This window comes from Convolutriloba macropyga, chromosome 8 (genome assembly GCF_964194025.1).
Source record: "Convolutriloba macropyga chromosome 8, txConMacr16.3, whole genome shotgun sequence".
Taxonomy (NCBI): Eukaryota; Metazoa; Xenacoelomorpha; order Acoela; family Convolutidae; genus Convolutriloba; species Convolutriloba macropyga.
This window is the reverse complement of record NC_134475.1, coordinates 1886366-1906365: the sequence shown is the minus strand read 5'-3', so window position 1 is coordinate 1906365 and position 20000 is coordinate 1886366. Positions and strand designations below refer to the sequence as shown.

At 34.2% G+C, this 20000-nt stretch overlaps 1 protein-coding gene across 1 annotated transcript in view; it reads left to right on the top strand.

Annotated features, from left to right (window-relative positions):
- The window catches only part of LOC142344314 (uncharacterized), a 57149-nt gene extending 38615 nt beyond the window's left edge, over nt 1-18534 (top strand). Inside the window, exons 5-10 of the mRNA XM_075395902.1 lie at nt 76-205; nt 2305-2648; nt 8130-8361; nt 12765-12977; nt 17981-18090; nt 18526-18534. Of these exons, the coding sequence (XP_075252017.1) occupies nt 76-205; nt 2305-2648; nt 8130-8361; nt 12765-12977; nt 17981-18090; nt 18526-18534 (1038 nt within the window). The remainder of the gene's footprint in view (nt 1-75; nt 206-2304; nt 2649-8129; nt 8362-12764; nt 12978-17980; nt 18091-18525) is intronic.
- The last annotated feature ends 1466 nt before the right edge of the window (nt 18535-20000 follow it).

Below are 20000 nucleotides of genomic sequence, written 5' to 3'. Positions count from 1 at the left end.
TAAAACAAAGCACAAATAATGTGTTTCAAGAAATTAGTAAGATGGTACCATGGTTTGTTTATTTGTTTGTTTCAGACTACGTTCTACGCCCTCCTGAGCAGTCTGTGTATTGTGCTTAATCTGTTGGGTGCAGTGCTAACTAGCAAAATCTCTCAGAATTTGGTCCCTATCAAAAACTGTCCCTGCTTCTGTTGCACGTCACCTGGTAAGCTATGCCTCGCATCTCGACATGAACAGTTTTGGAAAAAAAAACCCACGGAGAAAAACCGCACTTAATTTTAGATAGGAAATAAACCCCCACGGATATAAACCCCCACTTGACTTTTAATGAGCAGCGTATTTAGCGCGTTTGGCCATGCCTTGCGAGCCATCGCCTTGCCTTAGTGGCCCGTGGGACTTGAAATGAAACTATCACAGCCGAACAAATTATCACGGCCAAAATTTGGGATTTATTTAAAATTTGGGGTTTATTTCCTATCTAAAATTATGTGGTTTTTTTCCGCAGGGGTTTATTTCCTAGATCCCGACATGAAAAATTTATTAATTAAACCTAATTTTCTCTAAGCTACAACATAAAGGTTTCTTGCACTGTAATACCGAACATAACGAGACTATCAGAAACGAGCGCAATAATTCGGTCTTCGCAACTATGGCACTTGTAGGTGACACTATCAGATAAAATCTTTACTCTTGTTCTTTTTCCAAACTTCACTCCTAATTGTTCTCGTGCATTATTTCATTATGTCAAAAAACGACTGAAGATAAATGACAAAACAGGAACTTTCAAGACAACCGGACGAAATCCTAAATCGTGTTTTTTTTCTGCGTGTGAGACGGAAAATCTGACTCTAAATCTGAGAAAATCAAGTAAATCTAATCTATTGTTAATGCTACTAAGCCAATTATCGTTTGTAATCTTTGACAATGAAAGTTGGTGAGAGTATCCGAAAACATTTTAGAGCGTTCTTTTGTAGACCGATCTGTAGTCCGAACCTAGCCCAGAAGATCTGAATAAAATGACAAAAAGTGTTAGAAATTTTTGGTTTGTTGAGTTTCAAACTTAGGAATGCTTCCGAATGTACAGTTTTCTCATTATCGTCGGTTTTAATTGTAAGTAATGTTCGGTATGTTCAGTTTAAGAACATAAGAAGTCGTCAGTATGTTAGGTTTAAAACACGCAAGAAATCATCGATATGTTTCGCTTAAATGAAATAATATTTATGGGCTGTCTGTTCGAGACGTAAGTAATCAACTATTTTTTTGTACAAAATTTCAATTTTTTAATTGCTCTCAAATGAATTTTGTAGCAATTATATTAGTTCTGTTGGTCTTTTTTTCTTTTTATGGATCTTTTATATGCGATCTTTCATATGTTTCTAAGGGCAATGCGTAATCCTTCTAATACTGCTAAGAACCATATAGGTGTATCAAAATATAGAAGTGAGCAAAATAAACCAGCATTAAGTGCATTGTACGATATAGATTCAAAATTTTCATTCGTTTTTTCGCAAAAATTCCCGCTTTCACGACGAAAAATGTTTTTTTTTCAACTGAATAACCAGGTACAACAGTTATAAATGCAACGAGTTCGAGCAAAGTTTTCATATAATACGAGATACAAAAATGAAAAACCTTACTGATTTGGTATCGGAGGCAAAAACAAACCTAATATCTAAATTTCTTCTAATGTATATATAAATATATATATATATATATATATATATATATATATATATATATATATATATATATATATATATGTATATATAATTATAATAGAACGAATTTTAAAATTTTATTTGATTTTGCCTTAGATAACAAATCAGAAATTTTTTTCATTTTCATATCTCGTATTATATGAAAACTTTGCGCAAACGCGTTTCACTTAAAACTGTTTTCCCTGGTCAAGCAGCTCAAAAGATCGCATATGAAAGATGCAAAGAAAAGCTCAAATTTTGGACAAAATGCGGTTGATTTCTTAAGTTGCGACCAAATTTCATTTCATTTTATTTTTCTTGCAACAATTTTGTTTCTCTTGCGTTTGTCAATCTTAACATACCGACGGCTTCTCACATTAAAACGAACATACCAAACATTTTTTACAGTGCTAAGATCATTTTTTAGTCCTAATCCAAGAAAAGCGACGAAAAATTTGCAATTGTAAGCTGCGGTTGCCTTACGAATAGCTACTCGTCAAGTAGGCAGCAATTTCTTGGAAGGTTGGTTTATTCAGAAAATTATACAAGTTATAACATTTTTAAAGTAAGTGTTGGTTACTAATTATTTTCAAAGCTTCTTTTTTAGACGGCTGTGGTGCTTACTTTCTCCAAAACTCAAATGTTTACCCCGGGGACTCCCCCGACTCTTCAAGTCAGTACCTCTCGGGTTCAAACAAACTGCCCAACAAAACGAACTCACTGTCTGCCATGGCCAACGGTGGGGGGACTCTCTCGTCCTTCAACAATGCCAGACCCTACCATACTAGCCAGCAACAGCACATGCAGTATGTGAAACCTCTTCCCACGTGTGAACAGGAGGCGGAGACACTTAGAGCCCTGATGATAGTGTTGTGCATAGAAAACTGCCTGGCTTGTGCTATCGCCACTCTCTCTACTGTCATATCTCTTCTACTCATTGCCAAAAATAAGGTCTCAAACGTCCCACTATACATACTTGAATCCCAACCCCCTCTCCTCCCCGCCCCGTTTACACCTCGACTTTTGAGAAGACCATTCTTCACCAAAAACCGCATTAAAACACCTTGTGTTTTAATGCTATGAAAGGATAGTTTTTGATGCCGAAAAATTTATAAAAAATCAATTCCTCTTGGCCCATTTAAAATTGCAACTTTGTTCGACCCATGAAAGAGCGCATTTTTGTTCGACCCCTTTCTCGACTTTAACTTGGATGTTTAGATTGAGTAAATTTGGTTTTTAATGACCCTAACTAGAGCTTCTGCGTAGTTTCATAAGTAAGTTGCGATGAATGTCTATCTATGCTCCAACCCTTCAGAGTTATTTGGCGGCTAGGATATTTAATTGTTCGTCTTTTCTTGTTGTAATTGTGGCCGGTATATATGTACCGGGGTGGATATGTTCCATTAAACTTTGCAAGAAAACAGCGTCGAAGCCGTTAAAATTATGATCTAAATAAGATATAATCAACAGCAATTTCTTCGAACACCAATAATTAGATCTGTGACCTCTGAATAATGAGACCAGGAAACAAGAATTAAGAATAGAACAAAAAGTGAAAAGTTCAAGAGTACAATTTTATTTTTCGAAAACAATTAATTTCAAAGACATAAAAACCTTAGCTAGCAACCGAAAAAAAATAGCGTCCTTTATTTTTCAAAAAATTGATTGAGATCTTTTATTATTAAGAATATGTTATGCGTTTATAAAAAGAAAAATGTATATACAAAAATCAAAAATGGATAAATACTTTGCGAAAAACTGGTATCTAAGCCGTTAAAATAAGAAGCAATGCAATAAAAAAAATTAGATATGTTCAATTGTGCCTTTTTCCATCAATAGTTATTTGATATGCGGCCTGTAGCTACTGAGACTAAGGTACAAGTAAACAAAAAGAACAGAAATGTGCAAATTTACATCTATATAGTTTTTAAAACACGCGACTTGAAAGTCACGAAAACCTTTAGCTATCAACCGGAATCAGTAAATTGGTTCCTTTTTCCGACGGCAAAATGCAAATTTAGAAAAATCATCTCTGTACTTTTTTGAAGATTTGGTTCCAAAGTCATGAAAAACTGTACCTATAAACTGAAATCTGTAAATGGGTTTCTCTGCGTTTCCAAAGGAAGTCCATAAGCCCTGCAATTATACAAACGTTATAATGTGACTCCAAAAAAGAAGGACAAACAAAGAGACAAATCAAAAGTTAAATTTAGCTTCTTGAAGAACCGTTATCAAGGCCGTTAAAACAATAAGTGATGTTGTGCAATAAGTGATGTTGTGTAACACTAACAATTTGGTGTGCAACCTGTTTTTGTTGAAACTAGGTGACAAGTAGACAAACGAGAACAACAACCTGCAAATTTATAGATACTTCTTTACTTTTAAAAGAAAATGTCAAAGTCTTCAAAAAATTTATGTTTCGAATGAATCACTACAGAATTTTCTTTTCGACAATATAGTAAGCTCGCTAAGAAATGAGTTACAATGGTTCGGAGTATGGCAAACGACGATAGATGAACGACAAACAACAGTAAAAAGTAAACAAAATTCCATTAAATTCTGTTAGAAGATGGTGTAGAAGCAGTTAAAACAAAAATCTTTTCACTAAAAACCTGATGTTTAAATATTAGATGTACTTTTGTTTTATAAAAAAAAGTTTTGTAAAAACTCTTAGTATCGAAGCAGAGAAAGTATTTCTTGAAAAGTAAAACTTCATCATATAGTAAATTTCAATTCATTACAAACACAATTTAACTGGCCTTTGCTGATCATAATTGCATGTTTAACAAGAAAAATTACCAAAGCTCAAAAATCTTTTCAAGAGTTTAAGAAACAACGATTGATCCAAAAATAGCCTCGCTATTGCCGGTCATCTATTAGCAACATGTTCCCAATTTCATGGATAAGGATAGTTTGACAAAAAGTTTTTGATCAAAACATGAAAAAATAAATGCAGCATTTTGCATAATTACAGAGTTAAATTAGCAACAAACCGGCAAATTTTAATTCAAGAACACTCTCAGAGGATCCCCAACTAAAACTAGCTATTTTTGGAGTAAACGAAGATTTTGTGTCACCAATTTTTAGGAGTGATAGTCTTGTAAAAGTATTTAAAGTGTTCTAAAGAAGCTAATTTCGTGCCAATTTTGATGGAAAAAAGGCTGAGCTTTAAAAAAATATAAGCAAACAATTTAGCCTAAAAAATGAATCAAACAGTTGAACAGCACTCTCGTGTTTTTACAGGTAAAACCAACAATAGTATCGTTAACAATTTTAACTTTTTTTGCAAAAATTAGCAAAAATTGCGTAAAACTGCGGAAAAGTGATGAATAGGCACCAAAATCAGTCAAATGTTCAACAAATTTTAAACCTCAATAACTCGGTTGAAACAAAAAATTCAAAGAAATTTTTTCAGTGACATGTTTTACGTTGGACGGGCTTTGTATTGATACCACTCACAGCACTCTATAAAGAGTATATTGATCGGCCAAAATTCGCTAAACAAAAAAAACGTTTGAGCATATAGATCCTCCCCCACTGAAGTGGGTCGGAACAAAAAAATAAAACCGTAACATTGCTAAACTCTTAAAACACTAAAATCAACCCGTGCGGGAACTTTTTAAAGTTTTTTTATAATTGTGAGAAATATGATGATACTTCACTCAGAGTGCTTGGAGCCCAATGAAAGCGGTTCTATGGTTACACGTGCTTATTATTATAAAATTAAGTACAGATTCCATCTATCTCGAGAAATTTTCTATATTTTTTTAGTAAGTTAATTTGACTAAACGAAAAAAAAACTCTAATATATTTTTAATCAAAAATATTTTTCGCGGGAACTGTGTTAGGGAGTCCCTAATTGCCTGTAACGGAAGGATTGGAAGAACAATAACATACGTATGATGGGAGAAGTTTTGTCTTTGTTTTCACAAAGTTCAGTTTTCTCAAACTTTCAACCATCAAGCGTTAGCGTATTCCTAAGTATTTACAACGGACAAAATGGTCAAGCCACTGCAGATTTTAATTTTGTGGGAGAAATTGAGACTAATTTTGTTTTCAGTTAGTTCTATAGTAAGTTAGTTGTAATCATAAGACGGAGCTTTAAATGATAAATTAATATAAGAGAACACAGCAAGAGTCTTGGAGTGTGGAACAGTTGACTCAGTGGAGAGAACAAAATTGCAATCAATTAAGAGATAAAATGGTTTTGATAATGGAGTTGCTCTAATATTCAGTTTTGCTTAATTTCTATTCAAAAAATGTATTCGTCAATTTTTGGCATTTTGGTTTAATTGGTTCTTTCTATTAAGCCGGAGGAAAGTTTTTGCTGATTTCAACTCAATCGTCTTCTATAAACTAAAAAAAGTTCTTTTAACGGAATTGGAATGTTGATCTCTCCAGTCCGGATATTGAGCAATCAAAATACCCACCAACAATAACATCAAATATCAACATATAACCAAATACCTCATATAACGACCCAAAAAATTTTGAGACTTTTTGGTGTGTCTTTTCGATCATACAAAAGGAACGTTCAGTTAAAACAATTTAATTTTTTTTTACATTTTTTAAAAATTTTTTCAGTCTGATGGCCATAGCAGTTAGAATTCAAAGATAAAAAAAACAAGCATTGTTGAGAACTGTTGTTATTTAAGCAAACTTATAACAATGGATTCCTTCAATGGTGGTTGAAAACTCGCAGAGCATGAATTTGTTCACTTCTACAGTTTTGATTTATCAAATTAATGCTCATTTTTCTCGTCTCTCCCGTCATACACCATGAAAAGCACAACCGACTCTAACCCCCCATGTTGATAATAGCCTCCGACAAAAAAGTTTCTTTTTCCGTGGTGAAATGCGACATTTATAATTGACACCTCTATGATAGTATGTAATTACCGCAATTTTAGACCAAATTCGTTAGCTGTGTAAAACACTATTATCGCAAAAACGCATTAGTTTGGTACCACAAGCTTGTGGGAAAAATATGTAAATAAATAAGGGGAAGGGGATGGAAAAATTCCTAGAAGAGAAACGGAAAAAAGAAGTCCCTGGAATGAATGCTTAATGTGAAATTTTTACAGTGAGACATTAAAAGCTTATACCGCAAAGCTTAAGATTTCAAAGTTGTTTATTGCGACCCGCTAATATCTGTTCTCTTCATTGACGCAAAATCTAAATTGTAGAGGTAATCCCCGGCAGAGCACAAAAAGCATCAAAGAAAACTTCCAAAATCAGAAAGTGATTCATTTTTAATTAACTGCAGCTATAAAATGTTTAATTACATAATAACTCTTCCATAAATCCAGGCATGTGACATAGTAGAAATACCAGCCAACCAGCCAGGCAGGATTGAACGGATTTTCCCTGTTTGTTTCCTACATTATGTCCGTTCACAGCACATAAAGTGGCATTTTTCCCTTTCCCCTACAATTGGGCAGGTGTTTTTCCTTCATATACATGTACTCTGCCATCCCCGTTTCCTTGAAGATAAAGTGACGTCACAGCAATCAATTGTTTTATGGGTATGTGATTCATGCTAGGTTGCATTGGCAGCTTAAAGTGCGCAAAATAGATAGAGGGAAAAATTTAAAATCGGGAAAAGAGTGAATAAAGCGGCAATTAAATGCAAATCATTCTCGGATGAATAGCTCAATGGCAGTTTGTTGTTTTTTCATCTTTGAACACAGCGAACGCTCACGTCATATATTTTTATATAATAAAAAGAAGGCAATATAGCTTAATGATCATTCCTTTTAAATTTGATGCGTTCAAAGCAAGCCTCGTTTTTGTTCCCCGTTCGCAGCAAAAACATCCCGCGGCCTTGATAAATCCCGCGGCCTGAAAAAAATAAACACAATTTTTTGGTCTCATATTTTTCATGCTATGGTGTTGAATTTTTTATTAAAAAGAGAATGATGACGCATTTAAAATGTTGCTTTTGTGTTTTGTATCAAACAAAGATAGTTCTCCTCTATTTGCAACATTCTGTCAAATTCACCCGATCTTGTTTTATTGACGGTCAACAAAATGAATTAATTGACCTGGAATTGAAAACCAGTGGACACATAAATACAAACAAAAAGTGGCACACTCCATACACATAATGATACCCTAGAAACGAAATGGAGCGAAGCCTTTATTGACGACATAATGTATTTTGTGTTCACCATTTATTTATTTTAATCCTTTCCCAAACAAGAAGGGCCAACTTTTTTGAGAATTCGGAATAAGACAATGGGAAAGAAAAACAAGAAACATCAAAATCCGCCACGTTTTTACACTGAATTGCTTACTTGCTTTACTCAGAGAATGATATTTTAAAAACGTGCTCTTGAAGCAAATAAGTTAGGGCAACACTAAACAGGGGGAGACGGGAAGGTCCCCAAGATTTTATTAAATGTTCATGATAAAATTGGTTCTTTTGTTCAGACGCCCCTGGGAGTATCAAGCGGGGGCAATGGTGCATTGGTCACAACTTCAGAAGTATTCTCGGCTGAAGAAAACCCTCGAAATTCCACCCATCACCATCACCACCAGCAGATATCGCACCGCAGTCAGCGCAGCAGAGGAACTCTCCTGAATGACACCCGAGTGAGGAGTACCTGCAACCACGGGGGAGGGGTGGGCAATCGGGCCAACATCGGATCTAGCCCAACTGCGGGTACAACAGTTGATTATTGTCTTTTCCCAAAAATACTTGAAACGGAGCTCGAAGACCCACCAGTTCAATACAAATTTATGGATCTTTCCGTTTGTGCCCCCCCCCCCAGTTTAGTGGGTGCATATTATTTGCACCCCCCCCCCAAACGCACGTGCCATATTTTTACACGATGATTTACTATGTAATGACACGTGCTCTGTAGCTGGGGGGCGCATGACGTACTGAGTGCACATTGCGTTATATATATATATATATATATATATATATATATATATGTGTGTGTGTGTGTGTGTGTGTGTGTGTGTGTGTGTATGTTGTGTGGGGGGATGGGGGGCAAAAACAGGGAGATCCTACTTTTTAGGCAAAACAATTTTTTGCTGGAATTTGAAAATAGAACTTCGTAGGAGAACTTTTTTTAAAATGGATTTTTAGTTCATTAAGGCGACATTAAATTAAATTACTACATGGACCTTCTTTGATGAATTACTAAGATATCTTTAGGCGGTTTTTGGTTTTCATAACAAATTTGGGCGTGTTCTGATATGATCTTTGAAAATAAAAATTTTTCGGATGCACAAGTGAAGACGTCGCAAATCTGTACACAATAACACAATAACATGCTCATCTATCTTGTTATTATTTGTTCCGGCCCGTTTTAGTGCGGGAGGAAATATATATTGAAACGGATTTTTTTGTTCAGTCAATTTTCATCGTAGATGGTTGTGAGTGGTATCATTAGAAAGCACGTCCAGCGTAGTAAAAATAACTGGAAAGATTTTTTGAGCTGCCCTTTTTCCATGCGATATCGAAGTTTTGAGAACTTTTGATTGATTTTCGTTCTTATTGTTCACATTTTCCCTAGTTTTACGCTTTTTTTGCCAATTTTGTATTAAAAAATGTGTTAAAACTGGTAACGATAGTGCTTATGTTTCCACTTCCCAACACAAAAAGTGTTGTTGAGCCGTTTGATACAATTTTTGGGGCTAAAATCGTTTCTAAATTTTGCAGCCTTGACATCAAAAACGGCATGAAATAAAATACTTTTGTAAACTTTGTTTATATTTACCAGATTAACACACCAAAAAACTGCTGAAACTGTTTTTGTTATTTTCAAAGATAGCTAGTTTTACTAATGGATCCTTTCAGAGTGTTCTTAAATTAAAGTTTTTCCGGTTTTTTGCTAATTTGCTCGATGATTATGCAAAATTCCTTACTAATTGTTGATGTATTGGGCTTTTTTGTTAACTCAACCATATTCATAGTATTCGGTACAATTACGTGTTCTCAATAGAGGAAAGACAAAAAAACTAGTTTTGGTCTAATCGTTGTATCTTGAAGTCCAAAAAATTTTGGATTGTAATCACTCGTTAACTTTTTAAACCATATTCGAATTTTTTGCTTTTTCTTACTTTAATTACAGAAAAAAGCAACTGAAATCAGGTCGTACTAATGAAAGGTTTATTCACCTTACTATGTAGTTTCAATGAAACATGTTTAGATTTTGGGGGAAGGCTTTGCAATTTTTTTCTTGGCCAACTTGTAGCTGAAGGTCGGCAAAGAATGAATTAAAATTTACCATTTAATGCAGTTTTAGGTTTTAAGTAAAAGTTTTTCTGCTTCGACACTTTAAAAAAGATTTCTTAAAATTATTTGGGTAATATTTCGCAAAAAAACATTTCGCTCTCTAGACTTTTTCCGCATCATTGATGTTATTTTCTTCTCCTGTCACATTATTGACAGGTCATATATCACATTATTGGCAATTAAAAAGCAGGCACAATTAAAGATATCAATTTTCAAGCGAATAGACTATGGTTTCAACTGCTTCAAGACTGTCTGATAACAAATTTAATGAATCTTTCATTTTTGTCGCTGTTTGTCGTTTTTTGTCGTCGTTTGACATCTCATGTATAATTGAAATTTCTGCTGGCTTCCTCTGGATGAAAAATAGACCATGTGTACTGATTTCATTTGAAAACTAAAGTTTTTCTTGTTTTTCCTGACTTTTAAATCACATGTTGTACAAAAAAATTTATAGACGTTTTTTTTTAAATTTGCACGTAGCTGCTCTTTTTGTCTATGATTTCTAGTCTCAATAATTACGAGTCTTATATCAAGTTGGAACATATTGATTATTGAGTGAATCGCTTATTGTTTTAACGGCCTCGATACCGGTTTTTCGGAAAACATTTACTTAATTTTTGTGTTTTGACTATAATTCTTGTCGACGTATGACATACTCTAAATATAGACAGATCTCAATGGCTTTGTTTTTAGAAATTATAAAACCTATATAATGATTTCAGTTGTCAGATAGTTTTTTTGCTGGCTTTTAATTTAGCTGTTTTCTAAACATAAAAATGTATTTTTCAACTTTTCCCTTTTTGTTCTTTTTTTAATTTTTTTTACCTCGTCTCATTATTCAGAGGTCAAATATCTCATTATTGGTGTTCTCAGAGGATGCAGTTGTTAATATCTCAGTTATCGTAGTTTAGATTATGGTTTTAGTGGCTTTGACACCGTTTTCTGGCAAAACTCATTGGTAATTTTTTTTTTCGTCTGAATTTGTCGTTTATTTTTGTAGACATAATGCATATTCTGGATAAAGACAGGTCTTAAAATATCCATACTGCAGTTTGAATGAACAGAAGCATATTCAAATATCTCAATGATTTCTTATGGTTTTCTTTATTGGAAATCGTTTGTTTTCAGGAAAACATAAAACGTATTTCGTATTTTTCAAAGCTGTCCGTTCTGTTCCTTTTTTCTACTGGTTACAGATTCTCATAAAATTCTGATCCCATGTTTCTTCTAGTGAAAAACTAACTAGTTTGTTTAGTTTAGATTTGATTTGACACTATTTTGACTTTGTTGGACTCTCATTGGTCCACTAATATGACATTATTTACTTTACTAAGTTATTTGAGCTGAAGGCATTTTTTTTAATTCATACACCTATTAATTTTAATCAACATGTGAGATGTTGTTGGAAGTGTTCTATCTCTTCCTCATTTGCTAGATAAATGAGCCCAACTTTTGGATAAACGGGGTTAGAACATTATCTGCGGACGCATATTACCGAGCCTCCTTGTCTCAATTTTGGTTTCACATTGCTTCAAATGGACAAAAGGCATTTAGCCAATTGAGGTAACTGTTTCTTATTAACTTGCCCCCCCCCCCCGAATTATATTATGGAATAAAAGTTTATTGCTTTTGATGAAAATCTTTACTGGTTCTCAGCAAATTTTAACAGCTTTTGAACACTATCCTTTTATGGTATTGGTATTTTTGGGAGGTGGCTATTCAAAGAAAAAATTAAATTTCATAATTAGATTTAATTTGGTTAATTGAAAATTGGTTTAAAAATAAGTTGGTCTAGACTGTTTATTCGATCAAGGGGATACTGGCCCATAATAAAGCAAAAATACGTTATGCACATCCTAGCTGAAAATTGGATGCAATTATATAGGAAGTTATCCATTCTTATTATAGCACGTACGCTTGTTGGGTTGCGAACAACACGCATTGGCTAAGCTGTAGAGGCAAAAGTTTTATAAATTTGCTGTACTAATAAACCTGTACTTACAAGAGTTAGATCTTTTCCATTTGTGCCCAACCCCCCCCCCCCCCCCAGTCCGTTATTCTCCCCCCAGTTACAGAGCACGTGCCTTTACATTGTAAATCATTATGTAAAAATATGGCACGTGCGTCTGGGGGTGCAAACAATGTGCACCCAATAAGCTGGGGGGGGGGCACAAACGGAAAATATTCCAAAAGTTTTATAAACTAATGTAAAAAATCTGAACACAGTTTGAGCGAATTTCTGGTTCCTATCTTTTTTACCCTCTGTACGTTGACTTGTGTCATAACTAGTTTTAAGTTTCGCTCTAAATAATTTGGGTAGGTTAATTTTGTTTATTGTTTTTCTATATCCTCGTATATAATTTTCTCATGATATAAACTTTAAAACAATTTTTTTTTGCGAACGATATTTTTCTCATGAAATAAACTTTAAAATAATTTTTTGCGAACGAGTAACTCATAAAGGTATCCTGACCCTGGTTATTCTCTTTTGATAATTACTATTTTGCAGAAATAACAAGAAATGTTGAAATCGTTACAAGAAACAACTAATTTTTTAAGACAGTCATATCTAGAATGGCAAAAAAGGGATTGTGTTCTTTACCAAAAACATTACAAAAAATTTTTTTTGCGTTTTAAAGGTACACCAGAACTTGCATTTGAACTGCTTGAAGTGCATATTGTCCTCAAGAAGTTTAACAAAATCAAATTTTAAGACCTAAGTCTGTTAAAAAGTTCTCGCATAGTCATAAAAAGTAATGATGTTAGAAATTATTTAGGCGAGATTGAAGCCGCTTTTAATTTTTTAAAAATCCGTTTAGGTGGAATGGGTGTTGGTGGAAGCGGAGGCGGAGGTGGATCGACATTTGGCAGTCTGGGGATGTTTGACTCCCACTTGGATCCGCACTTAGCTGGCACCTTTTCGAGGGCCACGTGCCCCTGGGTGTTATGGCACGCGGAGATGCAAGCACTGCTGCCCCCACCTTATCTACCACCACCCTACACTACCAGTGACAACCCATGTGGGTTCGGAGGTTAGAGGAACCCGATTTCGTATTCAAGATTCCTTGAAATGATAATTTCTGCGAGTGATAATTTTACAAGATTATTGCAGAAGAATGTTTTCATTTAAGATCTTGGAAGATTGTTATTTTCTGATATCTAGCAAAATTCTGGCAAAAGACGGGGGTATCTTTCTAAGTGTTTCCTGCAAAAGATTGCTATCGGCTGTAAAGGATTTTTATCGTCTACGATCTTGCCAGATTCCTGAAAAAGACTCTTAGATGGTATCTTCTAAGATCCTGCAAAGCAGATGGCTTTCTTAGAAGATACTTACAAAATCTTGAGAGAAATACATTCGAAAACGACCAAGTTTATAATGCATCAGATTAACTTATCGGTTATTCTGAAGTGTAACCACCAAAAACCAATTAAGACATGGACTTTTTGTTTTGTATGCTTTTTGAAAGTTTCCTTATATTTTGCCAATTTTTCTATTATATTCTCTATTCCCAAGGCTGAAAGCTTTTAACTTAAAAGAAGTAATCTATTACCGCTAGCCATTAATAAAATTAATACGTGTTGAATAATTTATTATCACTGAGCATAAGAAAAATAGACTTTAATGGAATAATATTTATTCTTTGGAGAATAGCTTGATTAGTGTCAAGGACGGACATTTGCAGCTGCCTGAGAAAGTAAAATGAAAAACATTGCAAGGCAAAGTGGTTTCGAAAAAAAAACAGGGAAAAAAACCCACTTAAATAACCTCGCGGGCCATAGCTATGCCTTAGCGGCCCGTGGGACTTGATATGAAACTACCACAACCGAACAAATTATCACGGCCAAAATTAAAACTTGAAATGGGGGTTTATTTCCGTGGGGGATTATTTCCTATCTAAAATTATGTGGGATTTTTTCCGTGGGGGTATATTTCCTGGACCCAAGGCGAAGTAACGTTGAGATGTTTCAAAATTAAAAATATTTTCATTAATTAGCGTAAATGAAACGAAACATTTTCCCCTCTAGCAATTCAACATTAAATATCTTGTAAGATGTTACAATATTCTAACCTATAGTTTATATCTTATGAGATCTTTATGGTGGAGCATATCTTATATGATCTTATGAAATAGAGGCTGTTTATGAGTTGCAAGATCGGTCCTGTAAGATCTTAATTTACTTGGTCTGTGTGAAATCGAATTCGGTAGATCAAAATAGAATCCTCAAAATAAAAAAAAGTGGGTGGGATATTATGGAAAACGCAAAGCTGTTAGCCACGAAGACGATAATACGTAATGTGTGAACTGCAATGACATTGAGTGAGTAATTTGAATATATTTTGAATCTTTTTGAATATTGGCAAAATCACAAAAACATTATTAAAAAAAACAAAAACACCACCAAACAAAAGGTATATCACGTTTCTATCAAACAGACAAAAGCCTATCAATTCTATGCATCATTTTTCCTGTAAAATTAACAATGGTGCCCGACAACAAAAAAAAAACAAACTTAGACGCACTCTCAACTAGCGACAATGAGCTTTAATTATGACGCTGTACAAACATTGAAAATTGGAATCTGTTCTGTTTTAACCTGGAATCTGGGGGAGGGGGGGGGCTGAAAATCCTTCAATAGAGGGGTGATTTAACCGTTACGGGAGAAAATTGTATAAGGCTGGCTATTTGTTTACTATAGTTATATTAACCATACGTTCTTTTTTTAGCTACTGCTTCAAAGCTTTGAATGTTACTCAGGTTTGCGTAATCAGATTAAAAAAACCAAGTCAGAGGATAAAAGTAGAATTTGTTTCATTTCAAATTCTACTTTGTGAAAGCGCATCAATGTGAAAGCAACCACAACGTGGAAAATTTAAATGGCACCAGAAATTGCGAAGCTTTTTAAAACCTTTCACGTGTTTACTTTAGAGAAAGCATAAATACTTCATTCTGTCTATTTAAAAGAAAATAATCTATATCCAAAAATCTATATATAGTTTGCTAAAAATAAAACATCATTAATTTATAGTTAAATCACTGTGAAGACTTAGCGAAAGCAAATAATGTCTAATCCCAATTGCAAGTAAAACGACAATTCATGTTCGACAACCCAGGTTTACGCCTCGACTTGTAAAAAGACCAAGCTCGACTAAAAAGTAGTATGAAAAGACCATGCTGGACTCAAACAGCCCATGAAAAGAATTTAGCTGGACCTAATCGTTCAACTAGGCTTTGGCTCGACCAAAATTTTTGATGCTGGACTTTAGCTCGAGCAAAAGATGATGCTCGAGTTTACCTCGACCTGAAATGTTCATGTTGGTCCCAAAAAATTTACATTTACACTGAAAATTGGCCTTTGCTTATAACATAGTCAACGGGTTTTACCGTTCAATTTTTTCAATGTTTCTCATAATTTCTCGAAAAATGAGCTCTGCTGTTATAAGTATTTTTTTAAAAAAACGAATTTTAGAACCAAATGAACTAAATCATAACACAATAAACTCATTGCTGATGAAATGTCGATTGTTAGAGTTATGTTAACTAGTTGAATTCAGCCGATCAAATTTGCTATATTGGTTAATTGCGAAAAATAATTTATCTTAAAAATTCAATATTTCATAAAATTTTTGGCTAGTTTGGTGTTGCTTGTATGTGTTACATATCTACAAAAAGAATTATAGAAAAGTTAACTGTTATTAATTCCACAAAATGCAATCCTCGACTCATGAAAAGACCATGCTCGACCTGTTAAAAGACCATGCTTGAACTTACTTTGCTATGAAAAAACCTCATCTGTCCCATGAAAAGAGTTTACCTCGACTTTAGTTAGGAGCTGGACTGTGTATTCATATTCAATATTGGACCAATTAAAATAATTATAAAGTCTTTTCATAAGTCGAGGTCTAAACCTGGGAAGACTTGTTTCAAAATGTCGCAGCCAAAACTTGATTGAAATTATTTCATTCTAACCTAACGCTAACTAGTGTTTTAAAGGTCATACAAAAGATGTACCCATGTACCAGGAAAATGAAAATTAGATACTGTTGTCAAAAGTTGAAAAATTTCTGAGCTTAGAAAGTTGGTTCAATTTTAAACATGTTAAAATTGAACAAAAAATTTCACAGTTTAGTAGCGGAAACCCTTGTATTTTTATATCAGCATGTATAAACGTTAAGTTGCCGCATTTGATGCTCAAATTCTTCCTCCAGAGTCAAAAATTTAGTGAAAAAAATCTTCATATAAGCAATATAGCAAACAAATAACCCATAGGTTTTTTTCAAGTGTTGTGAAAAAAAACTTTTTTGCATTAAAATACTTCACAATTGTATAAAGTTAAGAAAAAATACCAAGACTCAATTTTGAAAAATAGGTTACGTTTTGAAATTCCTTTTCATCAAATTAGTTGTCGCATCAGAAACTCGGAACTATTTGCTAAAATTGAATCGAGCAACCATTATCTCTTTCAAACAACTGTCACGTGACGATCAAATTAATAGCATTAAATCTTTGTATTAAACAACAATCTGCTAATCTTTTTATTTTTCTTTTCGTAAAAAGACATTGTTATATTGAATTTCATAATTTTTTTTAATTGTAGGAATATATTGAAACTTTACAAATCAACTGTTAAAGTGCGACAACTCAATATCTCAGAAGCACCTCTTCCCAATTACATGTCGAACAACTGAAATCTTTTCTCTCGAATTAATTAAAGAAGTAGAAAATTAGAGAACGGTTGACTTCAATACCTTCAATGACTTTAAATGCACCTTTGTTCAGTCTTTTTCAAATGTTTCACGTGTCCTCAAGGCGCATCTTAACAATGTGACTCATAAAATGAAAATATTGGAAAGAATTTCGAAAAAAATTAGAAGAATTTTGTGTGGGACAATTTAATCAATGTTTGATTTTGATCGTCGATCGATACTGCCTATTGTTGTGTTTAGTAATCATCATACTTTTTAGTGCAAAATATTTTTCTAATGAAATCATGGATATTCACTTTTTAAGGGCTGCGCTGTTATAGCACGTTTTTAGCACCAAGTAAAACACTTTTACAGAAAAGTGTTTTGTGCAGCTTGAGGCAACAACAACAATCCATTGAGCCTCAACAAACAATCCACTGAAGCCAACTTAGTATGGGTTCATATCTTTTACGCCCCCCCCCCCAAGCGCACGTGCCTTTTTATTACACAGTGGTTTACTATGACGCGTCCTCTGTAACTGAGGGGTACATAGCGTACTGGGGGCACAAATGGAAATGCCCGATTTATCTTTAGTACCCGACACGTTATAGTTCACATTTTCGAAATGTTGATCTGAAAAAAGTCCAAATTTACCTATGCTGATTTTGCTTTTTGTTTCTGAGACCTCAGTGACCTAAATTGAGTGATCAGCCAGCCTGAGTTAACCCGGGTTGAATACGAACGGTTAACTTGTAAGAACCATTCGTTGCAATTTTTTTTTCGAAAAAGTTGCATGTTCTTACAAGTTAACCACTCGACTTAAAATTGCGGATCTATTCTGTTTCGCCCCCCCCCCCCAGCTTAGTGAGCATAAAATTTTTATGACCCCCAGCACGCGCTATTTTCTTACATAGTAACGTGCTATATAACAACCTATAATTTGACTTTGAGGGTCTTAAAAAACACTGGGGGGGGGGGGGGGCGATACAGAATAGACCCAAAATTTCTTACAAGTTAACCATTCGGTCTCGACCCGGGTAACCAAACTTTTTAGATTGTAGCAGAGGCTGTGTTTTCAGACCAAACTACCATAGCATTCTCATGTTGAGGTTTCATCGCAAACTATTTTGAGAAATTCAGTTAATTTTGGTGAAATTTTCCGGTAATTGTGAATTTCGTTAAGAATTGCGGCAAATTTAGCAATGGAATACAATCTTTAGCTTCATTTTTTTCAAGCATTTAACGCTAAAATTGCAAGGCTAACGGCAATTCATCGTAATTCTTCTATTCTTCAGCGGTTTTTTTGAAGTTACTTTTTTTCTCAAAGCTTGAAGTCTAATTTTGATTCAGCCCCGTTTATCCTCCTGAATGGACCAGGGTTCGAAGTGTGCTCCTGGGAGACGGACTCTCTCCCTCCACCCTACTCCTCTTGTGACCTTGTGACCTCATGTCGCATCAGGGTAAGCAATAAACCCGACATATTATCACTTACAATACACAAGTCATACACCTAGAGCAACAGCATTACGACAGCAATGACCTCTTTTCACCTGCTTTATTATTCCCCTTGATTTCATACTGTTCTTTTCACGAACTGCTCTTTATTGGTGACTTTGTTCACTTTGCCGTCTTTTTACAGCCAAGATTGGTCACGCTGTGGTTAACGTGCAGCTCTGGTTAAGTTAGAGCTAATCTCACAGACAGCTTTACAGAGGTGGAGTAATGAACTATCAATCTTAACGCGACTATAATATACTTTGGCCAAAAAAAGTATTAAAGAATAAATATCAGTTTAATTCTGGACTTTTTACGGCAATGTTTTTCATTGAATTGGTCCATCGCACTGCTACGTTTAGCTTATTGTTTCTACAAAAACCGATGTTGACCAATTTCAGGTTTCATAAAAAGCAGAAAGCCCAATTTCAAACCAACCTCAGGTATAGTCTGTCCCGTAAAGTTGAAATAAGCGAACGTTCGAAAAACGCCAAAAACGTGCAATTGAGCATCAATGTGCTCATTTGAAAGTCAACATTTTCTCCATTAAGTTTTAATTCATCATTTTTTTCTACACGTTTTAAAATTGAACTTTGATCTTTGAACTCTAACCTGTGGTTTTTGAAACGTTCGCTTATTTCAACTTTATGGGACACGCTACATAAGGAATCACATCTTTGGCATTTAATCGGACGCAGTTTTTGCTAATTTAATTTTTTCAGCTAATTTGATTTACTCTTTGGTAGTTATAGCTATCAATTAGTGGCAATTTAGTTTCAAAAACACGCTATCAAACGGTAGTTATCCAAACTTGTTATGTAAAAAAATGTTTCAATTTACACGGTTCTGATAAAGTTGATGCTGTTTACAATTCAACAAGTTGATCAAAAGCCATTTTGCGCATTTAGAGTGCTGCATGGCAAATAGCTTGCGGTGGTATATTTATGAGACATAAATGGCAAGGACGAGATGTTCTTATGATTCTTGACGAAAGTTTGTTAAGAGAATCTCTGATTTCACTATATCACACACAACACGCCTTTTCACATTATCGTACAAAATATCAAACTTGTTTCAGTAAATTTTACGACAAAAAATTCTCCCTTACAGCTTTTAAGCATTTAAAAACAATAGAGTAGGTTCTGCGAGCGCATAAACATCAGAAGTCAGGAAACTTTTGAAAAATTTCTAGGCACCTCTCGATTATAAACTCTAGAAAAGTTCATCAAAGCCGGTGTCAGATAACCCGGTAGTTGATGAAAAGTATCAGTATCAATCAAAGAAAACTACCAAAGTTTTTGGATTTTAATTTTATTTTTTTATTAGATAAATTGAAAAGAAACTCGCTCATTGAAGGACTGCAAGTTAAATGTTTTCTACCTTTAAGCACACATGAAATGATGAAGTCCAGTTGAATGAATTTTAACAGTCAGCCAAAGAAAAGAAACACAGATAACTAGGGCATTAACAGTGCGTTGGAAAAATTATCACAAAAAATATATTGAGAAACATTTTTTCATAATAAAAAACTTGGATTACTTTTGCTTACTTGTTTTGTCTCAACTCGTTTGCCATAGACTCCCTTCAACTATATTTAACGCAATAACTAAACGCAATGAAAATATTTTATGTGAAGTCCAAGTTTCATTGGGCTAAGATCAATAGGAACATATACAATTGTAATTAATAACGCTTACGTTAATCAGATCTCTTGAAAGTTTCATTTTTCACATCTTTTTTTGGTACAAATATTTAATTACGTCTTGAGTTTTCATCCGACATGCTCGGGGAGAAAAAATATTCATAGGTATGACAATGACAATGAATCACCCATGCAACTTTCAGCGAGTGTTTTTAACGTTCTGCTCCAAGAAAG